The sequence below is a fragment of the Typopeltis vanoorti genome, chromosome 22 (genome assembly GCF_054136105.1).
Source record: "Typopeltis vanoorti isolate ZY-2024b chromosome 22, IOZ_Tvanoo_1.0, whole genome shotgun sequence".
Classification (NCBI taxonomy): domain Eukaryota; kingdom Metazoa; phylum Arthropoda; class Arachnida; order Uropygi; family Thelyphonidae; genus Typopeltis; species Typopeltis vanoorti.
Window position 1 is genome coordinate 60,713,652 of NC_143570.1, and position 25,693 is coordinate 60,739,344.

Here is a 25,693-nt window from a genome sequence, read left to right on the forward strand (position 1 = left end):
CTGTGATTAGTTATGGTACTTTACTTAAAAACAGTAACTCTTGCACACTTGAAGTGTGCAAGAAAACAAGCAAGAGTTTTTTATATCATGAATACATTTTTAAATTAAACTAGAGTTATCATTTCCAATAAATAAATTTGATAATCAAATCGATGCATTCAATTAGTTCGATATTAACCTTACACATATATACAGTACATGCAACATATGTAATAGACAATCTATTATTTTTTTTAAAAAAGTTAATTGTGCTTTTTTGACAATATAATTTCATTAATAAAATAAACCGTAATTATAAAGACAAAAATTCATATTGACAAAATCTAATTAAATACTGTAGTATATCTGTATATTTTATTCTTCCAACCCCTTCAGCAAGTGTAATTGTAATATACTATTGTCCTAAGGTTATTCAAGGGCTCGCAACACTAATCTGCTTAGCTTAATTATTATTATTATTTCCTCCATAGAGTCAAGAGACTCATCGTGGGAGGTTCTTCCTAGGAAACACAAAGTCTATCATACCACTCCTTGAACTCATTGACCATTCTTGCTCTCACCACTCTATCAAACAAAGCATTCCACGGTTCCACCACCCTCCATGCAAAGAAACCACCCCCTCACCCTCTTGCTCACAGCTTCCTTTGGTACTTTCCAGGTATTGCCCCTTGTCATCGCTACTTCCCACTGCTCGACCAAGTGAAGGAATTCCCCAGTGTCCATCTTGTAACTGCCTCTCAACAGTTTAAAAGTCTCAATCATATCACCTCTCCTTCTTCTATCCAATCAAACTCTGCAGTCCACATTCCCTCAGCCGATCCTCATAATTAACATAGTACAATCCTAAAACTATCTTTGTTATCTGCCTCTGCACCCTCTCCACAGTTAATTTATCCCCTTCAAATCCTGGGGACCAAATTTGAGAACAATAGTCTAAGTGTGATCTGATCAGGTTGTTATACAACAGAATGATAACGCTTTTATCTCTGCAGGTCAGCGTCCTTCTCAGTATTGCAGCAATCCTCTGGGTTACCTTCACCACCTTTGCAATATGCCCCCTACATTTCACTTTTCTATCAATCATCACCCCCAGATCTCTTGTCTCGCCTACTTCCGTCAGTACAGCTCCTCCAATCGAGTATGCAGCCTCCCATCGATGTATTTCAAACTTCAAACCTACATTTTGCTGCATTAAACCGATAATCCCCCATTCATTTACCCATCTTCTTGCAATGCTGCCACATCTGTACTATTACTAATAACACTTCCCAGCTTCATATCACCTGCAAACAACTGAATAACTCCTTGCAATCCATTGACAATGTCATTGATATAAAGATTAAACAGATCTCAGTACTGACCCTGTCGAACACCACTTGTAACCTTCTGCTTAAAGAAGGTTACAAGTGCCCCACCATACACAACTCTCTGATACCTATCAGACAGCCAATCCTGAATCCAGTTGACTAACCCAACATCTAAACCCATTTGCTGTAACTTAAATATCAGCTTATCATGTGGTATCCTGTCAAATGCCTTTGCAAAATCCAAAAACATGGCAGTGTATGCCTTTCCCTCATCAACTGCTCTTGTCACTTTATTATAAAAGGCAATCATATTACTACAAGAGTGCTCCTTAACAAATCCATGTTGATTCTCAGATATAACATTACCCTCATCAGCCCAATGCTGTACACAGTCCCTCACTAATTTCTCCAAGACCTTAACAACTACTGATGACACACAAACTGGCCTATAATTAGACACTTCCAGTCTGCTACCACCCTTATGCAATGGCACTATCTTACCTTCCTTCCATTCCTTGGGTATCTTTCCCATAGCCAGATTTTCATTGAAAAGCCAGGTAAAAGGAGCTGTCGGTTCTTTAGCACATTCTCTCAAAACTAGTGGTGAAATTCCATCTCGTCTGCTTTAGTGACATCCAGAGTACTCAATATTTGGAACACACTCTCTTCTTGCACCTCTAAACCTTGAACCTGCCCTACCCCCTCTAGTATTAAAACCTTTTTCTCCAGGATGAAATACTTCAATAAAGTGCTCCTTGAACAACTCCTCCACATCAGTCACTCTATTCCCTTTTTTATCCCACAATGTCATTCTTCCACAATCATTTCTCCTTCTACTGGCCACATAGCTAAAAAAATTCCCTAGGATTTTCTTCGGATCTTAATGCCAATCTCTTCTCATATTCCAGTTTTGCCTTTCTCACCATACTAGTCACTCCCTGGCCTGAGTCTTACATTCTTCATTCATCTGCTCTCTACCTCTCTCTCTCTCTCCCCTTATATCTCTTCCATAATCTCTTTTTCACCTGCAGTTCCTGTTTGTTATTGTTTTCCAGATGTTTCAGATGTATTGTTTCTAGATGTCATCCACTTGACACCAAATTGTGTCTGCTTCTTCACTCATGGAATACAGCTTACTGCTGCAACAAATATTCCTTCACAATTTTCCAAGCACTAATAATATCCCTGTCTTCCAATTCCGCCCTCCAAATGCTGTTTAATACTGTTATTTAAAAATACACCCTCTGTCCAAAAAGAAACTGAACTTTTGATAGAAAATAAAACATAGGCCAATTATAATTATTCAAATCATTTATTTCAATCAATACATTTTCAATACAGTGCTTGGCACTGTCAATTAATTCGTTAAATGAGTTTTTTATATTGGTTTTCGGGATACTGTTGAGGGTCGTGGTTACTGCAGCTTGAACATTTTCAATGGTGTCGTATCACTTTCCTTTCATCGGGAAATGAAGTCGGGGGAAGAGAAAGAAGTCACAGGGTGCTAAATCAGGTGAATACGGCGAGTGATCCAACACACAAACTTGGTTTTTGCTCAAACTGTCTCACAATGTTCAAACGATGAGATGGTGCATTATCGTGTAAAAGTGACCAGGTGCCTGCATCACCATATTCATGCCGTGCGCGACGAATTCTCGCTATCAATCGCTTCAAAACTTACAGATAAAACTCGCCATTGACAGTTTGGCCAGGCGGAACGAATTCTTTGTGGATAATGCCTTTGGAATCGTAGAAATAAATCAGCATTGTCTTTGCTTTTGACTTCTCCAAGCAACTTTTTTTTTTTTTTCTGATGCCCCTCTTATGGTGGTCTCCACTCAGCACTTTGTTTCGGGCTCATACTCAAAACACCATGTTTCATCACCAGTAACGATCGTTTCAAGAAGTTTGAGTCCTTATGAGCAATTTTAATGAGGTCCTTGCAGTGTTCAATTCGATACATTTTTTGGTTGTCAGTCAACTTGTGGGGAACAAATCACAAATTCAATTTCCGAAGGCCCAAACTATCGGTCAAAATGTTGTGCACAGTTCATTTTGGAATCCTAAATTCATCTTCAATCAATCTCATGGACAATTTCGAGTTTTCTTTGATGAGATCACACACACTTTTTGGAGGGAGCCCGACTTTTTGTCATCCTCAAGCATCTCATGACCACTTTGAAATTGCTTTAAGCATTCATCACTGTATGTTTTTTTGAAGCATTTGATCCATTTCAGTAAAACATTTACCAAGTTTAACACAAAAGTCAATCGTAGCTCTCTGTTTGAAACTCATTTTCCGACTGTTCATCAAAACACACTGTTACTCTTGGCACCATAACTTGGCTTCTAATGAAACAAATGTTATAAACAGTTGACACAACACTAATGAAGGTTGCCGCTTTCGACAACAAAAAAAAAATACAACATGTGGCACTACTAGTTTCTTCTATTTTCGAAAAGTTTGGTTTTTTTTTTTGGACAGAGGGTGTATGTTCATGAAGTTTATTGTCTTTCTATTAAATTACTCTTTATATATATTTTTTTATATATTTACTCTTCATTATGAACAATAAACAATCCAAACTGAGTTATGGCATACGTTTTAAATCCACATTAAAGGAAAGCATATTTCTGTATAATTAGGTGTTAACGTATAGTAAGAATTAAAGAACATAGAACTATGTTTTGCCATCACAGTATTTAGCTTTTTTTAAAAAAAACTATATGCTGCGAAAAGTATTTATATAAAGTAGACTGATCAATACCTTGGGTGAGTAAAATTTTTTGTGGCTATTAACATTTAACTTGTATTTCTGGAGTCCAGATTACTTACACAAAGTAAAATGCTGACTTTAGCATAATCTCTGCAATTTTAATCACTCTTATTCATTATAATTGTGATCAACATAAATGATGAACCACAGTAGAAGTATTATTACTATTATTTGATCACCATGTGGAGTCAGAGACTCATCGTGGGAGGCACACATTATCATACACAAAGCTCATTCAACCGTGCCTTAAAAAACTGATTCAATGTGTCTATATTCACAATACGCTTAGGAAATGTATTCTGCTCACCACTCTCCATGTATAGAACCTTCGCCTCACTCCTCTGTTCACACTTTTCTTATAAAGTTTCCAGGGATGGCCTCTTGTTCTACTCCTCTCTCCCATTCTATGTAAAATCTCTTCTGTATCAAGTTAATAACAATCCCTGACTAGTTTATATGTTTCACTTTTATCATATCTTCATATTTTTTATATTTATTGTTTCATTTTATCATATCCGCACCTCCCCTTCTCCTATTCATGAGGCTTTGCAATTTCATTCTCTCAATCTGTCCTCATACTCCACTGACCACCTTTGTAAATCTTCTCTGGACTCTTTCTAGCATATCCTCATCATGAAAGATGATGACCAATCTCTGCACAATAATCTACATGAGATGTTGAAAGTTTATTTTTCACTTGGTTAGAATATAATAAATTTAGTTTAATCCTTTATCCAAGTGTGAGCAAACAAAGTTTACACCTGAAAATATCTTCAGGACTGAGGAAAGGTAGTGCAACACCAGGCAACTCAGAACAAAGGTGGACCAAGCTATCATCACTCCTATCTCAGTATCTCCCATAATGCAAAACACATCTCCTTGCGGATATGCATAATGTTATGCATTAAGGAAAGGGCCACTACCCAGACTAGTTTTGACCTTTATTGAGGTCTCTTCAGTGGGAGCCAGGCCCATAGGTGGAGATACCAGGCAGAAGCAATGGCAGGTCATCTTTGCCTATAGGAGTTACCTGGTATCTCCAGGCAACTCCTATAGGTAGGAGTTTGCTTCTGCCTGGTATCTCCACCTTTGGGCCTCGCTCCCACTGAAGAGACCTCAATAAAGGTCGAAACTAGTCTGGGTAGTGGCCCTTCCCTTAATGCATAACATTATACATATCCGCAAGGAGATGTGTTTTGCATTATGGGAGATACTAAGATAGCAGTGATATTAGCTTGCTCCACCTTTGCTGCGAGTTGCCTGGTGTTGTACTACCTTACCCCAGTCCTGAAGATATTTTCAGGTGCAAACTTTGTTTGCTCACACTTGGATAATATTACTTAAAGTTAGGGGTTCGCATTATATGCGAATCCTAAAAAATATAACGTCTTATTAGACTTGCACACACAATATATACTACCTAATGCCTATGCAACCAAATCTACTTGACCCACTTGCATTCGGCGACCGAGCGTGCATCGTATCTGTGCATAAATGTGCGCTCGGTCGCCAATGATAAGATCACAGTGAGATAGATAGAGCACTATTAGGTATATTGGTTTAACCAGAGTTAATTTTAAATATTATTCGTTAAACAAACCTAGTCTGAAAATGAGCCAACAGAAACATAAATGTTCATCTTTTGAAGCAGGATTTAAATTGCATGTCGTGCAGTTTGCAGAAGAACATAATAACAGTATTGCTATGAAAGCATTTGGTGTAGCAGAGAGTAATATTAGACTTTGGCGTAAGCAAAAAGACAGTCTTGAAAAAATCCCCAAAACGAAACGTGCCCATCGTGGAGATGTAGCATCCGTTCCAGAACTCGAAGAAGAGCTAAATGAATGGATTTTGACGCAACGACAAGATGGCATTATAGTAACAAGAAATACAATTTGTTTTCGAGCTCTACAACTCAAGAATGGTAAATTCAAGGACACACCAGGTATTTCATCTTTTCTTGCTTCGCCTGGGTGGTGCAACAGATTTATGGAATGCAAAGTATTAACATTACGACACCAAACAAAAACTGTGCAGAAGTTACCAAAGCAGCTTGAAGAAAAAGTTCAGTCCTTCCTTAAATTTATCATAAAATTACGGAAGTGTCACGAATATAAACTTTCCCAAATTGGCAACATGGATGAGATGCCCATGTACTTTGATATGCCTGGGAATCGAACAGTAAACTCAGTTGGTGAAAAGGGTGTCTTCATAAAAACAACGCAACATGAAAAAATGCATTTTACCATTGTTCTGCATGCATGGCAGACGGAACCAAATTAAAGCCGACAGTGATATTTAAAAGGAAAAAAATTCCGAAGCATATGAAATTTCTACCAGGTGTAATTGTTCGCGCCAATCAGAAAGGTTGGATGGATGAAGAAGGTGTACAATTGTGGCTGGATCAAGTATGGAACATATGTCCAGGTAGCTTGTTACATCAACAAAGCATGCTAGTCTGGGATATGTTCCGGGCGCATTTAATGGAGGCAAGCAAAGAGAAAGCCCATGAGCTACGTACAGACCTAGCAGTCATACTGGGTGGTCTAACTTCCGTTTTGCAACCGCTTGATGTCAGCTTGAATAAGCTGTTTAAAGATCACTTATGTGAAAAATGGAGAGATTGGATGTCATCTGGTTTGGTGAAGATGACAAAGGGTGGGAATTTTCAGAAGCCTGAGATCACCCTAGTCACCAGATGGGTTAAAGAAGCATGGGATTCGATACCATCTGAAATGATTCAATGCTCATTTCTTAAATGTGGAATAAGTAATTCAATGGATGGATCCGAAGATCATGTCATATACGAAAGCGAGGTTGACGCACAACAAAATGGAGAGCATGAAGACGATGACGACAACTGCTACACTGATGACACAATCCCTACAGATGAATTTATAAATGAAATGTTTGATGATGACTCAAAAGATGAAGAATTTAAAGGATTTTGACGTTTTGTTTTAAAATAAATATTTCTTTTGTTAATTCGTATTCTATTATTTATAATGTTATGGAACTAGATTAACAGATCGTATTATACGTGGACATGGCATTTTAAGGCAAGTTCTCAAACAAAATTTCTAGTTCGCATTATACGCAATAATATACGGTAAACTAAATTTAATATAATCTACATGAGACCTGATCAAGGCCTTATACAATGGCATCATAACCTCTCTATTTCTGCATTTCAGGGTCATCTGCATCATTGCCGTTATCCGATGTGATGTCTTCACAATTTGTGCAATGTGGCCCGTGAATTTCAGGTCCTTGTCCACCATACTCCTAGATCTCTCATCACCTCTACTTCCTTTACGGTTTCCCCACCAAGGTGGGGAACAATAATACAACAATGGGATGCCCTTGCATCCCATTGTTGCTTACCAAATTTCAAAACCTTACACTTTGTAACACTAAACTGACAGTTCCACTTACCTGCCCATTCATGCAATCTATTCAAGTCTTCCTGCAAGGCCATAACATCTGCTTGACTAGCAGATGTTATGACTCTGCATTGTTCTCCCCAGTTTTACATTATCTGCAAACAGCTGTATATCAAAACTGATCCCTGTGGCACACCACTAGTAACCTTCCACTTTCAGGATACTGCACCCCATATACAACTTTCTGATACCTATCTAACAGCCAGTCACTGATCCAACTCAGAAGTCCCTTATCTAATCCCATTCCATTAGAATTTATTTAATAGCTTGTCACGTAGCAGTCTATCACAAGCTTTTGCAAAATCTAAGTATACCATAGCATATGCATCTCCCTTATCCAAGACAATTGTCACCTTGTTATATGAGATGATGTTAATGGATGAAAATGGTAAAATGTCTAACTGCAGCAGAAGACATTGTTAAGGCATCCAGTGATCAATTTATAAGGGTGTATAAAAATTTATAAAACATGATCTCCCTTTAACAAACCCATGCTGATAATCACAGAGAATACTGCTGTTATCAACCCATTTCTGTATCCTACTTCTCACCAATCACTCTAGTACATTCACCACAACTCCAAATATAGAGATTAGCATACAATTTGTAGCCACAACCTTATCACCACCTTTATGCAGTGGAACAATTTTACCATCTTTTCACTCCCTTGGAACCTGTGCTGTTGCAAGAATCTTATTAACATGTTCATTGCCAAGCTGAAAATTGGAATTTCGTGTGGTGGGCAAATTTTTTTTACTTGATAGCGGCGTCCACGATAACGCGTGATCGGCCGACCAGTGAGAATTTGCACCATGCGATATCGCGTGATTGGCAATGAACGTGTTTAACAATCATGCATGCTACTGCCAATTTCCTTAAGATGCATGGTGATATGTCATCAAATCCTATCGCCTTATTAACATAAATAACCTTTTTTTCCCCCCTCAAATACCTCCTTCTCACTCACAGTTAAGCTATCCTCCCCTATTTCCTCTACTCTTAAGTTTCTTGTGATTTCATCCTGATGAGGATGAAACACCCTTATAAATTGATCACTGGATGCCTCAACATTGTCTTCTGCTGCAGTTATCATTCTACCATTTTCATCCATTAACATCAATCATCTTACTATAATCATTCTTTATTCTACTTGTCACATATCTAAAAAAAACTCTGTAGAGTTTTTCTTCACCTGATTTGCTAATTTCTGTTCATACCTAAACTTTTGTTGTCCTTACTAACTGAGTCATTCTCCTGGCTTGTTCTTTATCCTTTTTCATGTAACTGATTGTTACCATTATTCATCTTGTAATGCCTTTAAAGTGCCTTCTTCTTCCAGATTTCATGCTTATGCCCCTTATTCATCTATTTTACACCTACCTTATTCAGCATTTTGATCTTCAGAATGTATTCATTGTTGCTTTTATGTATTTTTGTCAGTTCCCAAGCAGCATTTATTTCCTTACTGCTCAACTCTTCATTCCATGCTATAGCTCCAAGCTGTGTACTTCCACATACTGTATGTCATTTCCTCACAGAAGTATGAAGTAAGAAGAAGAACAACCCAGGTGATCACTTTCACCAACTGGAGGAAAGTGCAAAACCTGACTAACAATTACATCCTCTGATGATATGATCAAATCTAAAACTCTCAATCCTTGAGTGCCCTCCTTTACATGCTATCCCTTCATTCCAATCTATACTGCTATAATTAAAATCGCCCATACTAATTACCCTTTCTTTGTTCACTATACCCAAGTTGTTTATACATTTCTTTATCACCTCTCCACATTTCCTGGTCTATAGTAAAATCCAACTAAACATGTCTTCCTATGAACCTCCACCTCACAGTCTTATTGCCACTATTTCCATCTTTCATGTCTATTTTATGTGAACATAGTTCCCCTGCTACATCAGCAGTGCCCTCCCTTCTTGTCCTTTCTATCCCCGTTAGGATATCATCTTCATTCAACCACATTTCACTTATTCCAACGATTTTGAGACGAATAAACCCAATAGTGGACACCTTTGACATATTTCTGATTTTACATCGTGCAATCTTTCTTCCTCCAGTTTTAATTGTTGAGCAAATAAAATATGTTTTTGATGATGCAATACAGTCTGTTGGTTCATTGACTCAACTTTTTTTTTTTTTTTTAAATATTAAAGTATCTGAAATTAATGTGTTTTCCTCTTAAGTGATTAATTCTTCAGACATCTTTATAACAAAAAAAAGAAATATAATAACCATTAACTTATAAAAAAACATATGTATACAATACTATGCAAGTGCCAGTATATACTTTAGGTCACAAACTGAATATCACAAGAATCAGTTTCTCTGCTCTGCTTCTTGAACTTATAAAATCTAACAGTTTTTATCTGTTATGGACAAGGACTTCATTCCAACATTTTAATCTCTTGGGTTCACACAGAAAAAAAATTAGCATAAACTGCTCTTACTTGTATTAGTTCTTCCTGCTTCAAGTTATTTTACTTACTAGATGAAATTATCAGCAAAACTTTGCAGAAGAAATAATCAAAATTACATCAACAATTTCAAATCTTTAAATAAAACATTAAGTTTTATTCATCTACAATGTAATGCAGAATCTAATGCAGTCTGGAGAGAAAATGATGATAAGTATAGAAACACTGACAATGCATTGATGATTCTTTATACCAATGACAGGAGTATCCAAAATAAAGAAGTACTGGTGCACTGAGAGCCTCTGTCTGTCCAAAGATTATTGGGATCAGTAAGACATGGTTGACAGATGATATACAGGCAGGAACAGAAATAGCAGAGTACAGCATTTTTCGGCAGGCCAGAAAGGGAAAATGCTGTGGTTGGAGTATTGTTTATAATAAGTGATGAGTTGTATCCTCTCAGAATGAAAAAGTTGGAGGACAATGGCATTATTGGTTTGAGAGCATATAGGAAATGAAGACATCCGAAAAGAACTAATATATTTATAACATAAATGAAGAGATCAAGGAACATAGAGAGAAATGGAAAGAACATCTAAGAGGGAAAGATACTGGGTACCAAAAGAGGTGGATAGATATAGACCAGAGAGAGAGAGAGAGAGACCAGGGACAAGATGGAAAGACCAGTGAAACTGGAACAGGCAAATGCATAATCCTTGAAGAGAAGAAGAGCATATCATGTGCAGCGGAGTTGGAAAGGACAGGATATTTAGTAGGGTGTTCCTATATGCTAGAAAGCATAGAGGAAAAAGAGCAGGTGATGTTTAGGCAGCTGAGCTGGCAAGTGCAAAAATAATGATAGTTATAGAAAATTTTTACAATAGCAATATAAATTCGGAAGAGGAAACTGCATGTAATAGTAAGGAAATGGAATTTCTAGAGAGAAAAAAATGCCTTAGGCAACATGCAATAGAAAGAACGCAAATCTCTGCTCCCGGCTGGAGAGAGAGTGATTATGTGCTTTTGACTTGAAGGATGAATTAACATGCAAGATATCAAACAGAAAGGAACTTATAGTGTGCATAAATTTATGCAGGTAGTTATGATAATCTTAGAAATCAGCTAGGTGCTGTTCCATACATGGAGGAATTGGAAGATTCAGATATCATCAGTATATGGAAACTGGTGAAGAAATATTTATTTCTTCACCAGAAGAACATTGACTAGGAGAGATAAAAGAGTTGATTACATTGTATAAAACCCTGATCAGACCAAACCTGGACTACTGTATAAAACATGTGGATTTGAAAGGGTGCAGAGGACCCTTTCAAACCCTGGAAAGAGTGCAGAGGCAGATAACGAATATGATACCAGCACTATACAGTGTTAGTTATGAGGACAGATTGAGGAAATGCAAAGTTTGTTAGAAGAAGGAGAGATGATATGATTGAGACATTTAAACTGTTGAGAGATAATTCCAGGTTTGACACTGGGGAGTTCTTTCATATGGTAGAACAAGGGAAAGAAGCAAGGACAAGGGCATTCCTGGAAGTTGTGAGCAAGAGGATGACAAATGGTTTCTTTGCATGGAGGGTAGCTGAACTGTGGAATGCATTGCTTGATAGGGTGGTGAAGATAGAATGGTGAAGGTGTGGTATAACAGACTGTGTTGTTTAGAATGGCCTCCCACAGTGAATCTTGTGACTCCACATAGGTTCTAAATGATAATAATAATAATAAAAAACAGCAAGTTGATAACTCATAAACAGCACTTTACGGGTCCTACTTCTAAATGAACTGGAAACAGCTGCTTTTAGATTTCAACAAAATGTATTCTATATAGACAGACAACTCTAATAAACTGCACAACTGATTTTTCTTTCTCAGTCTCACTGCTTCCACTAACTGAAATACTTTTCAGACTATTTTCCTACCACTAAAGAACCATTCTACTAGGATCTGTTTTACAAATTTTAATTTCTGTTGAATCTCTGTGTATTGAAGATACAGGGACTACCACAATTCTTTTTTTTTAGTGTTCTCTTACCCTCTCTTTCAAAAAGATGAACATTCATTATCATTATTTTCACTAGCATACTGTTTGGATATACAATGGAAGAACTCCAGTTCACTGTCATTGCAGGTTTTAGTGCCAAATTTAAAATGAAAAGCAAGTTCTTTTCATAGTGTGCAGAAAATTATAATTAATTTTGCCATGAAAAAAAAAAAAGAAGCAAAATTTATGTTTCTTCTTTTTACAAGATTTCAACTCTGAAGTAAGTTCACTTAATTATTTTCACAGTGTGAAAACTGATATGAATGCAGCAGTAACTTATCCCACTTTATTTTCCTATCCAACATAATCACAGACTATCACCACAAAAGTGGTGATAGTCTGTGAATGGAGGTCTGGGAATAATAATAATAAAAGTGCCACTATTGCCCTCCATGTACATGTTCTTGAGGTCATTTTATTTAAGTTATTTATATGATGCTACCTTGAACTGGTAAAATGATGTACTGTAAATAATTTAGTTAGTAAATTATTTTCATTCCATTTCTACATAGTTTTTTTTTTAAAACTGGCATGAATCAATGCAATGGTGAATTTTGAATCATCATCAATTTCCCGATATGTACCCTCAAGTGGTGTTCAGGTTACTATGACAGAACAACATGATTAAGTTTACATTATTATGAATCTTTTATCAACAATTTTCCTCCAAATCAATCTATTACTTGTGAGCACTCCAATATTATCTCATATCTAACATTCCTGCTTCTAAGGAACTTCTTAACTGAATCAATCCAGCCAAGGATTGACTTCTGGTCTCTATTTAAGTAGCTATATCATCTTAGGTTAGCTCTGCTAACACATTCTTGAATGCTAATAATGTCAAGTTCCTTTTTAATATCTTCATTTTTAATGATTCCACCACTGATGCCATCGGTTCACTCCCCTAATTTTTCTCAGAATTGTCATATCTATGGTCTAGGCTTTGAGCTTTATTTCCAACCCAACTCTCATATCCATAACTTAAAACTGGTTTTAAGTTAGGGATATGAACACTGTGTGAATACTGCTAGTTTAGTGTTTTGGCTAATTTCTCTCTTATTCCATATACATTTATTCAGCTGGCTACCCAAATATACCAGCTTTGCTTATTCCATTGTCTATTTCCGGATTTACCCTGCCATCTTCACTAAAAACTGTGCCTAAATAGCTGAAATATTTTACTTGTATTATAAGATCTCCATTCAGAATGCAGTAAGTTTTCTATGCCCCTGCTTATTTTCATAGTTTTGGTCTTTTTATTTCTGATTTTCACGCCAAATTTGTTACAGCTATTCAGCTGTTATTCAATTTAGGTAGACAATCCTGGAGACTTGCACTAGATATGTTTAGGAGTACAACATAAAGCAAAGAGCTAAGTTTGACATCTACAATTCTAATATCAGGGCTCATGCCACTTACTTTGATAAAGCTGGCCTGTTTTGTTTTTTTTTAGTCTGTCTTTGCTGAGTGTGTAAAGTGCCTTTGATAATATACTAATGCCAGAAGTATCAGGAACAAGAGAAAGGATTTTTTGGAATTGGTTAGTACAACCTCACCAAACGTTATAGGCAATTAATGACACTTGGTTAACAGATGATGTAGTTACAGGGCTAGAATGCGAAGGGTTTAGTATTTTCAGGGAAAGATAGGAGGGAGGGAGGGATACTGCTCATGATAGTGGATGAATTGCAGCCAAAAAGAATAGGGGAGTGTGGCTGTTCATTTAAAGTAGTCTTGTGTGAGATTAAGGCCAGTAATACAAAATATACAGCTGGTTGTTGCTATAGGCCAGAGAGTTCCATAGATGATCTAGAAGACATGGATCGCCAAATTAGTACAATAAGTACAGGTCAAGTGATTATTAACATATGGAGATATGTTCAGCTATGAATGAAGATATAGCCTGGAAAAAAGAAAACGAAATTTATATGCTACTAAGAGATAATTACTTGAGGAAGCATGTGATGGAAGGTATGAGGTGGGAGAGTGCTGGACCTGGACATAGGATCAGAAGAGCTATCAATTACCAAGGTGACCATATTGCCTCCAATCGTTGCAAGTAACCATGCAGTCTTGACTTGGGAGATTGTAAAACATGAGGAATATTCTGTCAAGAAAGGGTATATGTGGAACTATAAGGCAGGTGATTATGCCAAGTTTAGGAAGAAACTTAAATCTGTGCCATGCCATAAAACACTGCAGGGTAAGGACATTAGTACTGTATGGGAGATAGTTAAGGGTCATCTAGAGGAAGCAATACATGAAAACCTCACTTCATACAACTAATTAATCCATCAATTTAATGTACGATAAACGAAATGTTAAAGGAATACAATAAACAATAGGAATAATTATAATTCATCCATCAGTTAGCATAAATTTGGATAAAAAAAGTTACAGTATAAGCTATGTTAGAGGATAAAAATCAATTGCTTAAATTTTTATTTAATGTCTAAACATTTGATTAAGCTACTTTTTTACAAAAAAAAATTAAGTAAAGATGTTTGAACCGTGTTTGACTTTTTCAACTTGTCATGCAAATTGGCAAATAGCTGGTGATCGTGTTATGAATATTTTGGCAGATTTCGAAGCTTTGTTCCATATCAGGATCAACATCAAACAAAATTTCCTTAACATTCTCAATGTGATTGAAAACTAGCTCAAGTTCTTTTGCAGTTAGTTTCTTAGTCATAACATTCTCTTCTTGTTCGTACTCCTTTTCTTCATATGCATGCTGTTCTTCTAGTTGAAGGAGATCATTCTCACTTAACTGTTCTGAATGGGAATTGAGCAAGTTTCTTACACCTTCATTATTCAGTTCATTAAAATCCAAGTTCTTTTCCATTTGTGCTGATTTCTTCAATAAAGTTAGATCTTGGATTTTGCGCACGATAAACTAACATAGACTTGAGTTTCAAGTTGCTTTCTAACAAAAGCATAAGATGATCTTTAGATACTTTGTATCCTGGTGAGATGCTCCAGTTTTAGCTAGGAAAGTTTTTGTTCATATAAACTTCCCAAACAGACCGATTTTTTCGACGTTGAATATTCGCCGATTGTCATAATCACCCTCCTGAATTATCCTTTGCAATTCTTCAGGAAACTTGGCCACAGAATCTTTATCAGCACTGGCAGATTCCTCAGTTATACTTATGTTATGCAGTACAGTTCAATTTTTAAATGGACAAACCATCCTAAACTTGCAGTAAAGTTCTCATATTCCTCTTGAAATTTGATCTCTTTCAATGATGTAAAAATATTGACAGATAATATTCAGGCAAAATAAAAATTTTGCCTGAATATTATCTGAAAAAAAGAATACTAAGAAGTATTTTTTTTTTTGGTTATAATCCTCAATCCAGAGTGAAGATGCTCCATCTTGATCATTAAATGGCTTCTATTTGGGTGATTTGCATGCTTAAAGAAGCAGTAGCAACTTTTTCTTGTTCTTTGTATTCTTTGCTCTTATTTAATATAGTCCAAACTGTAGACTCGCTGTATCTCAGGTCTCACACAATCATTCTATTACTAGCACCACTTTCATATCTCTTAATGACTTCCAGCTTTTTCACTTGCTACAGATTGGCGACAAAAAATTTCATGTAAGATAAAAAAAGTGTGTTAACTGATTAATCACTCGCTTAAAGCAGGAAATAGTATAATTTAAATTTCACTCAATTGTGCTAACTGATTATCGTGCATATCAATAATCAGTTTTCCTGTATTAAATTGTATACCTAAGGTAAGGAGGGTTAATGAGGTATGAGTTAGATGGATGAGTAATATCATTAAACACGAGCTACAGAAGAAGAAAATGCTGTGGAATTAAGAGAAAAGTGACCAGCATGGCAAGGACGGCAAAACCAGATTATGAGAAGAATCTAGCCAAGCAGGCCAAATGAAATCCCAAAGAGTTTTTTCATTATGTGGCAAGTAAGAGGAAGAATAACTATGGAAGATTAAACTTAATGAGTGATGATGGTTACAAGGTGACAGAAGCAGATGAAATAGTTGTTACTGAGTGACCACTTTGCAAGGTGGTACATTATAGTGACCACTATATCATCCTAGTGAGGTTACTGCTTTAACATATGTGACAGACACCAATGTGGAAACAGAAGTGGATGAATTGCGCTGGTTTTAGGATATTACAGAATCTCAGTGTAAATAAAGCTGTGGGATTAGATGGGATATCAGCTCGGGTTTTGCAAGAATGTGCAAGGGAACTGGCAATGCCTCTGACAAGTCTCAGCTCTGGTACAATTCCAAAGGAGTGGAAAGAAGGCAAAATAACTCCCTTGCATAAGGGAGACCCTTATGCAAGACTGCAGTCACAAATTATAGAGCAATCAGTATCTCAGGCATGGTGTTAAAAGTACTATAAAAATTGATCAAAACGAGAATTCAAGAATGGGTGAATAAAAATATGATATTATATGAGGGACAACATGGCTTTGTGAAAGGTTGGTCATGCCTTAGTAATTTACCAACTTTTTATAATAGAGTAACAGCTGAACTGGATAAAGATATGGCTACAAGGTGATTCTGCTGGATTTTCCAAAGGCATTTGACAGAATAGCACATGGAACTCTGCTATGCAAATGAGAACAAATGGGTATGGATATGACACTGGTTAAATGGATAGCAGGATGGCTGCTGGAAAGATATCGAAATGTGGTATATGCAGGGACAGAATCTAGGTTAAAACAGGTGACTAGTGGTGTGCCATAAGATTCAGTGCTGGGGATCATTGCTGTTTAGTTTGTACGTATGTGATATAGGAAATAACTTGAAAGGAAATATTCAGTTGTTTGCTGATGATGCAAAATTAGGTAGAGTAATAGTTAATCAAGGAAATGTGGAGATCTTGCAGGATGTTTTAAATATGCTGTCGACAGCCTATAGTTTAATGTAGAGAAATATAAAGTTATGCATTTTGAGATAAACAGATTATAAGCTGTGTATCACATTGATGGCAGTGTACTACAGGAAATAGATAAGCTAGAGTTTTAGGGGTGGTGGTGGTGGTAGACAGAGTTAAAGTTTAGAGGACATATTGTTAAGGCTGCCCATAAGATTACTTGTGGCTATTGAAGAACACAGTAATAAGTAGAGATAGGGAAGTTGTTATTCCCTTTTATAATGACAGAATACCACATGGGACTCTGCTATACAAATTGGAACAAATGGGGATGGATATGACACTGGTTAAAAGGCGAGTGACCAAGATGGTGAGTGGTCTGTGGAATGTTCCCTATGAGAACAGATGAGGGTGTATGAATTGCAGAAGTTGGTTGATAGGAGAAAAAGAGGGGATATGATAGAAACATTTAAATAGCCTAAAGGGTTTTTGTAGGACTGGTGCAGGGGAAATGTTTCAGCACTTGGCTAGATGGGTCAGAACAAGATGTCATCCCTAGAAGTTGAGTAAAGGTATGGTTAGTAGGGGTATGACAACTAGATTTTTTACTTGAGAGTTGTGAATGAGTGGAACTGGTTGCCAGAATCAGTTGTGAGTGCTTTCTCTTAATAGGTTCAAGGAGAAGTATGAGAGATTATGTGGTTAGTTTGGGTCCCCCACAATGAGTCTTTGGACTCCATGAAGGTACCCATATAATATTAATAATAATGCTAGCTTGAAATGGCAAAATGATGGATTATAAATAATTTATTTTCATTTCCACATGCCCCCCCCCCCCAAGAAACTGACATGAATCGATGCAATGATGAATTCTAAATATGGAAATAAAGCTGTTTAAATTCATCCAACCAGTGCCTGCTGTTCTCACATTGTAAGTTGTAGTCATAAGAGCTCCTAAATACTTGACTTGAATACTTGACTCAGTATAGAAGAGAGCACTTAGGTTGATTAATGGCACATCTCTATCTCTCTCTCACTAATTCACTTCACACAGATATTCAGTTTCTGCTGCTTGTAATATTTCTACAGATAATTCTGGGACACTTTTCATATGAGCTAGCATCAACAATTCTATCAGTCTCTTCTAAATCTGTTAAAACACCATGTATGGCAGCTATACAATGCCCATTCACACTTCATCTCCAAACTCCAGAACAAATTTTTCTTCCTGTTTATTCATTCCTTCTATAACTATCTTCTTGAGCAGTCTTCCCTCTTATGTATTTCCTAAAAAATACAATCAACAGGTCTTTAAATCTAATGCTAAGAAGCTTTTTTTCCTTTTCTTTCTCCTCATCCTTCAGTCCATGATATTAATGTAATGTAGACCAAACAACCTCTCAAGGATGGGATATTACCACAAAAGAGGCAATTCTGCTACTAATCCACAGCCAAAACCAATGAGCACAACTTATAGGAACCTCCACTCAACAGATAAAACAGAATTTTTTTTTTCCAAGTCATTTCAAGCCTTCAAGAAGTAGGAAGGTCTTGAAATGGACAGTGAAACCCTCTACTGCCTCAAAATCATTCATAATATTTGTGCCAGAGTGAACTTCAAATCTACAGCCTATAGCCTAAATTACTTCCTACAATGAAGAGGTCACCACATGAGTCTCCTTGTCTTCGTGTTGAAGGTTTAATGGAATATTATCAGCACTGAGAAATGATTACCACTAATTTTAATGCTTCCAATATATCGTCTTTAACAAATACAATACAATGATAAGGAAAACACATGAGTGAAACTAAAGTCCTATTTAGGTGGCGTGCCCTCTATGGGTGTTTGCAAATGGCCTAGGATGTCTCTGATAATTAACGTTTCCCAAATTTTGGGAGTTTTATGCAACCATATTTGTTTAAATTAGGTTGATTCCTGAGTGCAGATGCAGATTCAAGAAAGTCTTTCTTTTTTGAATTTACTATGGTGGAGCATGGTGTTTTTTTTTTCAGGAGATCCTGTAGGTTGTATGCAAAACATGGTCTGCAAGGCCAGACTGAACATAATCATGATTGCAGATGTATGACTTGTGTTCTTCTAACTGGATGGTTGCTAATCTGCCTGTCTGTCCGAAGTAAGCCAGCTTACAGGAACAAAGTACTCTATATACTCCAGGCACCGAGAGAGGAGGAAGCTGATCTTTGGTGGAACAGATAAGGGTAGTAAGTTTACGGTGGGGCTTAAACTCTGTATAGAGGTACTTTTTTTAATGACCTGGCTATTTTTTCTGATGTGCCACGGATGTAAGGTATGGTGATGGCATTTCTGAAGTCCTTCTGAAGAGATGGTCAGGGAATGGGGAAGGAATTGAATGACTTCAGAAATGAATTCAGAAAGACTTCAGAAATGGGAAACATTAATTATCAGAGATCCCTCTTTACATCCTAGGCCACCTGCAAATGCCCAGAGGGTGCACCACCTAGATAGGACTTTAGTTTCACTCAAGTGTTTTACATTTTTGTATTGTATTTATGTGTGTTGTTACAAAAAGTTATTTGTAATCCCTGAAGAAAAATATTGGAAGCATTAAAATTATTTTTAATCCTTTCTCAGTGCTGATAATATTCCATTAAACCTCCAACATGAATTCTTCACAGCACTTAAGCTTCAACACATCGAGTCTTCTTGTCTCTTGCCAGAAAGAGATAAGAAAAAATTGAGTTATGTTGTATACCAACAAATATTCTAATCCTGATGATAAATTTCCAACTGTATTCAAATGCATGCTTCACAATTAGCATCCATCCTATGTTGTCTCTAAAATCTTCGTTACTAATCCAGCATCTACCCAACAGCCATTTCCAAAAAAGAAAGAAAAGAAGAAAAAAAAAGTCTGCCATCAAACTATTGTCCATCACCCTCACCTCAGTTCTCCAGAAAAATAGTTAGGGTTATGAACAATCAACTTTTGAATACTTGTGACCTCCACTCTGGATGACTCATAATCCAGCAGAGGACCATCAAGTAATCACTGACCACCCATATGGATTATACCACTCATGATCCACTGGATCTACAGTCTGCATCAGCCATAAAAAGATTTGGAAAAATAAATGTGGTTACTCCTGATATTTCTAAGATATCTGATGATTTAACAGAGAGACTTAGTAGTATTCTCTTGTGGCTTACCATCATCTTTATGAAATTGAGTGGACAGTTTACTCTGTTGCTCTTTATGTCATGGTGCTTTCTCTGCTCAGATTTTCTTATCAGTGCAATAGTGTCCTATTCGATATACTTTCATTAATCTTTGTCCTCCAGAATGCAAAGGACTTCTCACAGATTTCGAATCCTCTTTACTTATCTGAATATGCTTCATCTCAATTGACTTGACAAACCTCATAGCGCTCAAAAACCAACCTCTATACTTGAATCACAGATTTCCTTGGCATTAGGACAAATCTTTTTAACTTCATACTTACCAAATAGACTCATGTCTTCTCACAAAACAAATTGTAGAGCCTTTCTTATAAATATCCAGATCTACAGAAAGATCAGAATTTTCTTCTTGGATTTGCTAATATCTCAGTTTTTTTATGGAATAAACACACACAACACGAGAAGACTCCTTGGCATCCAAAAAAAATCGGTGTTCTTTTCTTCTCGACATCTTATACACATTCCAAATAATCCCAGTTTTCAAATACCATTCTCACATTTGGGATGATGCACCAAAAAACGTCCCTAAATGATACTTTCCAGAAAAGCGTGATATGGCTAACTAATGTACTGAGACATTCTGCTTAGACCACTACTTAGACATTCTGCTTCTGCCCTGTTATGCTTTTCCTACAGGTATGCTGTTCTACTCAACTGACTTCCATTATTCTTCCACTTTCCTCTAAGAAGACAGAAATGTGAGCAGCTGGCCAACATTCACTTCTAATCTGACTCCCTTTTAAACAAAGAGAACTAACTTTTTCCTCTCAGTTCTCCTTTATTGTATCTGCTGTTATCAATGGAGCAGCCTTTTGCATGTAGTATTCCCCAAGGCCTTCAATCTGTAGCTGTTAAAACTCAGTATGTTCATCTTCTCATTTTAACCTCTTGGAATAAAAATGTAAATATATCAGATTTTTTGGAATTAAAAGAATATAGCAAAACTGGAGAAAAGATAATTTATGTACACAAGTAAGCAAACAAAAGTAATGGGAAGAGTACAGTTAGCAGATAGTTATCATGAATGCGGTCTGATGTTCTATAAGAAAAGAACTCCCAAAAAAAAATTTGAAATGATGAGATGAGAGAAAAACTAATGAGAATATTCTGAATATATAGAGGAACTATTTCAAATAATCTATTAACTGAGAAATCAGCAGAAGAAAATATCCTAGGAAGCAAACATGAAAGAATTTTAGTGTGAAAAGAATAAAACTTACAAAAATCTAAATATGAAAATGATAAAATAGATGATATTTGAATTGAAATGTTTAAATATGGTAGGATAAAATTTTAAAAGGCTGAACTGCATAGTTCAGAGCTTCATCATGAGGCCAAATACCAGGAGTAAAATGTAGCCTTTTGATATGTTTCTAGTTCTTCTATGGTTAGAAGAACCCATAGAACAGGCACAGAAACAGAGTGTCTATGATAAAGTGACTGAAGGGAGTCTGTGAGGAAAAGGTCATCTATTAAGTAGATTGCCTTCTTTTGAATATCATCAAGAATTCTTAGAAAGGTCTTGGGTTCTTCACCCCAAATGTGGGAACAGTACTCCAAAGTTTGACAGATCTGAGACTTATAGCATGTTAGGAGTTGAGAGGAAGAGAAGTAATGTTTAGAACAGAAAAGAAAATGTTTGTGCCAGGATAAACTGGATGTGACAGTCAACCCAAGAAGAGAAAGTTGATCTTGAAAGGAAACTGGAACTTCATAAAAAATAAAAGGGGGATGAGGTAGGATTTTTCTTACAGGTAATAAGGCAATAATCTGCAAAAGTAATAATGTGAATAAAAGCAAATTTTATGTCAGAGTTGATGCCAAACTGAGGTTATGAAGACCATATTTTTATTTGACAAACACTAGAAATTAAGGTAATAAAGCAGATCTTTTTTTAAGTTCTGTCATAAATAATAAATTGCAGTTACTTAGGTACAATTTTTAATGACTAAGGCAAATTAAATATCACCAACATCTTCCATTGTAAATATCAGGTCAAAGGTCAGGTCAAGGTCAGGCTGTCCTTAACTTAATTATTTAGACAGACCAGTTAAATCCTAATTTCACAGTATGATTTAGAGATGGGATTAGCCTCTGGATCAGTCGATTAAGAACATGGAAGGGTGAGGGGGGAATCAGTTTTCTGAGGACACCTTGAGATCTCCTTATGAGACTAGTTAAATTACCACAACTGATGAATCCTTATAATTGTTCATCACATTCTGAACAAAATTCAAACAGCTTCCCAATGAAAGGGAAGACATTCTGATTGCTATGAAGACTAAAAATAGTAAGGAGGGAAGCCATTTGATTGACTTGAGAAAAAAAAAAAAAAAGAGAGAGAGAGAGAAATTGGCATTTGAACCAATTGGTATGACTTGATTTAGAACTCAGAAATAAAATATTTGATTAGATAGAAGAATTTTGATATGAGAATTCTATAAATAAAAAAAATCACATCTGTGACAAAGTCATAATAAAACAAGGAAAAATAAAGGATGGATAGTAGTAGAAAATATGGCTAAAGCAACTAAAGCTAGTATATCTTGCAAGTTGTGTGCATTTTCTGGCCAGTTTATCTGGTCTACATGAATAAATTTTCCTAATTTTACTGGAATAGAAGTTACTTTTATTCCAGATGGGATTCAAAATCCAGGTATTTCTTTCCAATATTACATTAAATCCTCAAAAATAACAGCAAACAGTTAGACATTCTGATTGCTATCCCCAATGCACTGATATTAACATTCAAATAGCGTGTAAGTAGGTTAACCTAAACTGATGCAGACGTTTTTTTTTCTTTTTTTTTTTTTTTTTTTTTAACATCAATCCACACACAAAAGTTTTTAAAACCTACAGTATACATCAGTGCCATGTGTGGGCAGGTGATCAAGAAAGAAGAGAATACAGCTGATCGTTTTTTTTTTTTTTTTTATTATTATTATTTATTTTCCTCCCATTTGTGAACAACTGAATGCTATAACAGAAGGAGACTGTTCGAAATCACAAAGGTAGATAAATTGATTTGCTATGTTTGGAGCTGGATTGTAAGCAGATATTGACTAGCAATTGCTCACATGTTTACAGGTTGGAGTGTAAAGGATTGGTGGCAGCCAGTTCAAGGGAACATTGCCTGTTAAAGAGACATATGGCAGAAATAGAGCATCAATGAAAAGGTGGCTGGAGTAAGCTTGTTAGAAAGGAATCACCACTTAACTAGACAGCCCTATTCTGTACCATCAATTGTATATCACTTATAACAAACTCATTCATTAAAATAAAAATTACAAAAAAAAGTCTGACCAAAGTACACAGGCACAATGCTATTCTACAGGAGCTTCACTACAGCAAACTACAAACTCCAGATGAATCCTTATAATTGTTCATCACATTCTGAACAAAATTCGAACAGCTTCCCAATGAAAGGGAAGACATTCTGATTGCTATCCCCATAAATTATTCCTGTATCCCCCAACAAGTGTGCAACAGTGAGTGTTGACTATCTAAACAGGATAATGGAACAAAATGACAGAGAAAAAGTTCAAAGCTTCCCTTCCCTGTAAGAAGTACCATGGAAACAAAAATCAATAGTGAGATGTAACAATAATGAATATTTTGAAGAAATATTACCGATACAAAAAGTATCGATGAAATCTTGTGATGGGTTATCATAGCATCATGTACATTCCAGGAATTGATGAAAGAGTATAAGATAGATAAAAAAATCATTTATGAATTTTGGCCTGGTTATCTGAGTGGTTAAAGTATTGACTCTCAACCAACATGCTATGGGTTCAAATCCTGCCATGGGCATAGATTGTGATTTTCTTTAGGTGGGAGATGAATTTCACCACCCTGTGAAGAGATGGAGTCACCTGAAAACATTCCATGTTTGGTCTCTAGAGCAGAGTTGCTAGGTTACGTAAAAAATAAATTTAAAAAAATAATTATTAGCCCAACCACAGTATTAATGTACTATAAGTTTACAATGTTTTGGGGATGAGAACATTAAAAAGATTATCAGTCCAGAGAAGCATACAAAAATCTACTAGATATATAAATAAGATGTACTTATAGCAGTGGGGCTAAAACTATGTGTTTCAGGAGTTTGTTAACTCATATTGTGACCGGGCACTATGAGTTAATGAAGAATTAATAAACCATGTTCAGGGAACTTTTGAATTTCCTTATCAAATATTTAGGGAGAAAATTTACCTGATAACGGCCTCCAGTAAGTTCTTGGCCTTCCCGTATCCATCTGATATCAGGCTTAGGAGCTCCAAATACACGACAACGGAGAGTTACTTGAGATGTTACCACTGCTTTGGTCACTGGCTCAGGATGCTCGATTATAGTAGGTTCCATAGCTAAACATAACAAAGAAGAAATAAAATGTAACAAGGAATTGTTCTTTATATAAACTTCAGATTACATAATATAAGTATCATGATGAAAATACTAGATTGGAAATAAAAATTACCAATATTTTATTAAACTCATTTGAATATCTTTAAGGACATACACATATTTCCATAAAGTACTACATACAGCATGCAATTTAGCAGTGATTGTGACTTATATAATAAATTTAGTTCAATCTTTTATCCAAGCATAAGCAAACAAAGTTTGCGCCTGAAAATATCTTCAGGACTGAGGTAAGGTGGTGCAACTTATAGCAAAGGTGGATCAAGCTCTCAGTATCTCCCATAATGCAAAGCACATCTCCTTGCAGACATGTATACTGCTATGCATTAAGGGAAGGGCCACTACCCAAACAGGTTTCAACCTTTATTGAGTTCTCATCAGTGAGAGGCAGACCCAGAGTGGCGATACTAAGCAAGTAGCAATGGAGAGGTCATATTTACCTATACGAGCTAACAACTGGTGTACCACCTTATTATTAAATTACTCTGGATTTAGAGAAAGATGTCGGAAGTTTATTTTGCACTTGGTTAGACTATAATAAATTTAGTTTAATCCTTTATCCAAGTGTAAGCAAACAAAGTTTGTGCCTGAAAATATCTTCAGGACTGAGGTAAGGTGGTACATCCCTTGGCAACTCGATTGCGACTTATACACAAGAGTCCCTGACTCATTCTTTAGCTTCACCTATTTGGAATCAGAGTTGTTGAACTAAACCAATATTCTCAAATGTTTCTGAACCCAATGTGTAGTCTCAGATATGGTATACTAATCCCTGCAACCAAATCCAAGTAAAAGTATAGATGACAAACTTTTGAAATTGAAAAAACTATCATCCCAAATCCAACAACACTAGTCATAGTGTTCAAAGAGAAAACAAGTTATCTAGTTCAATGTTTTTGTCACTATATGGAGAGCATATATAACAAAAATTATAAGAAACCATTTCCATAATCAAAGACTTAAATGAAGGAGCATCTGTTAGATATTCAGATATCCCAAGTGTGCATGCAAGTTATTTCAATCTCAAAATTTCTATCATCATGTAATGACACCCACCCACAAGGGAGATATAAAATACTATAATAAGCATTACTACTACTAAATTAATTTCCATTATTAACAGCTTCCTACAACAACCTTCTTCCAGATTAATCTATTATTCATCAGGTTTTCA

At 36.0% G+C, this 25,693-nt stretch overlaps 1 protein-coding gene across 1 annotated transcript in view; it reads right to left on the reverse strand.

Annotated features, from left to right (window-relative positions):
- LOC150094452 (neuroglian-like) overlaps positions 1–25,693 on the reverse strand; it is a 479,168-nt gene that overhangs the window by 211,716 nt on the left and 241,759 nt on the right. Inside the window, exon 10 of the mRNA XM_090412472.1 lies at positions 24,310–24,461. Within this exon, the coding sequence (XP_090268598.1) occupies positions 24,310–24,461 (152 nt within the window). The remainder of the gene's footprint in view (positions 1–24,309; positions 24,462–25,693) is intronic.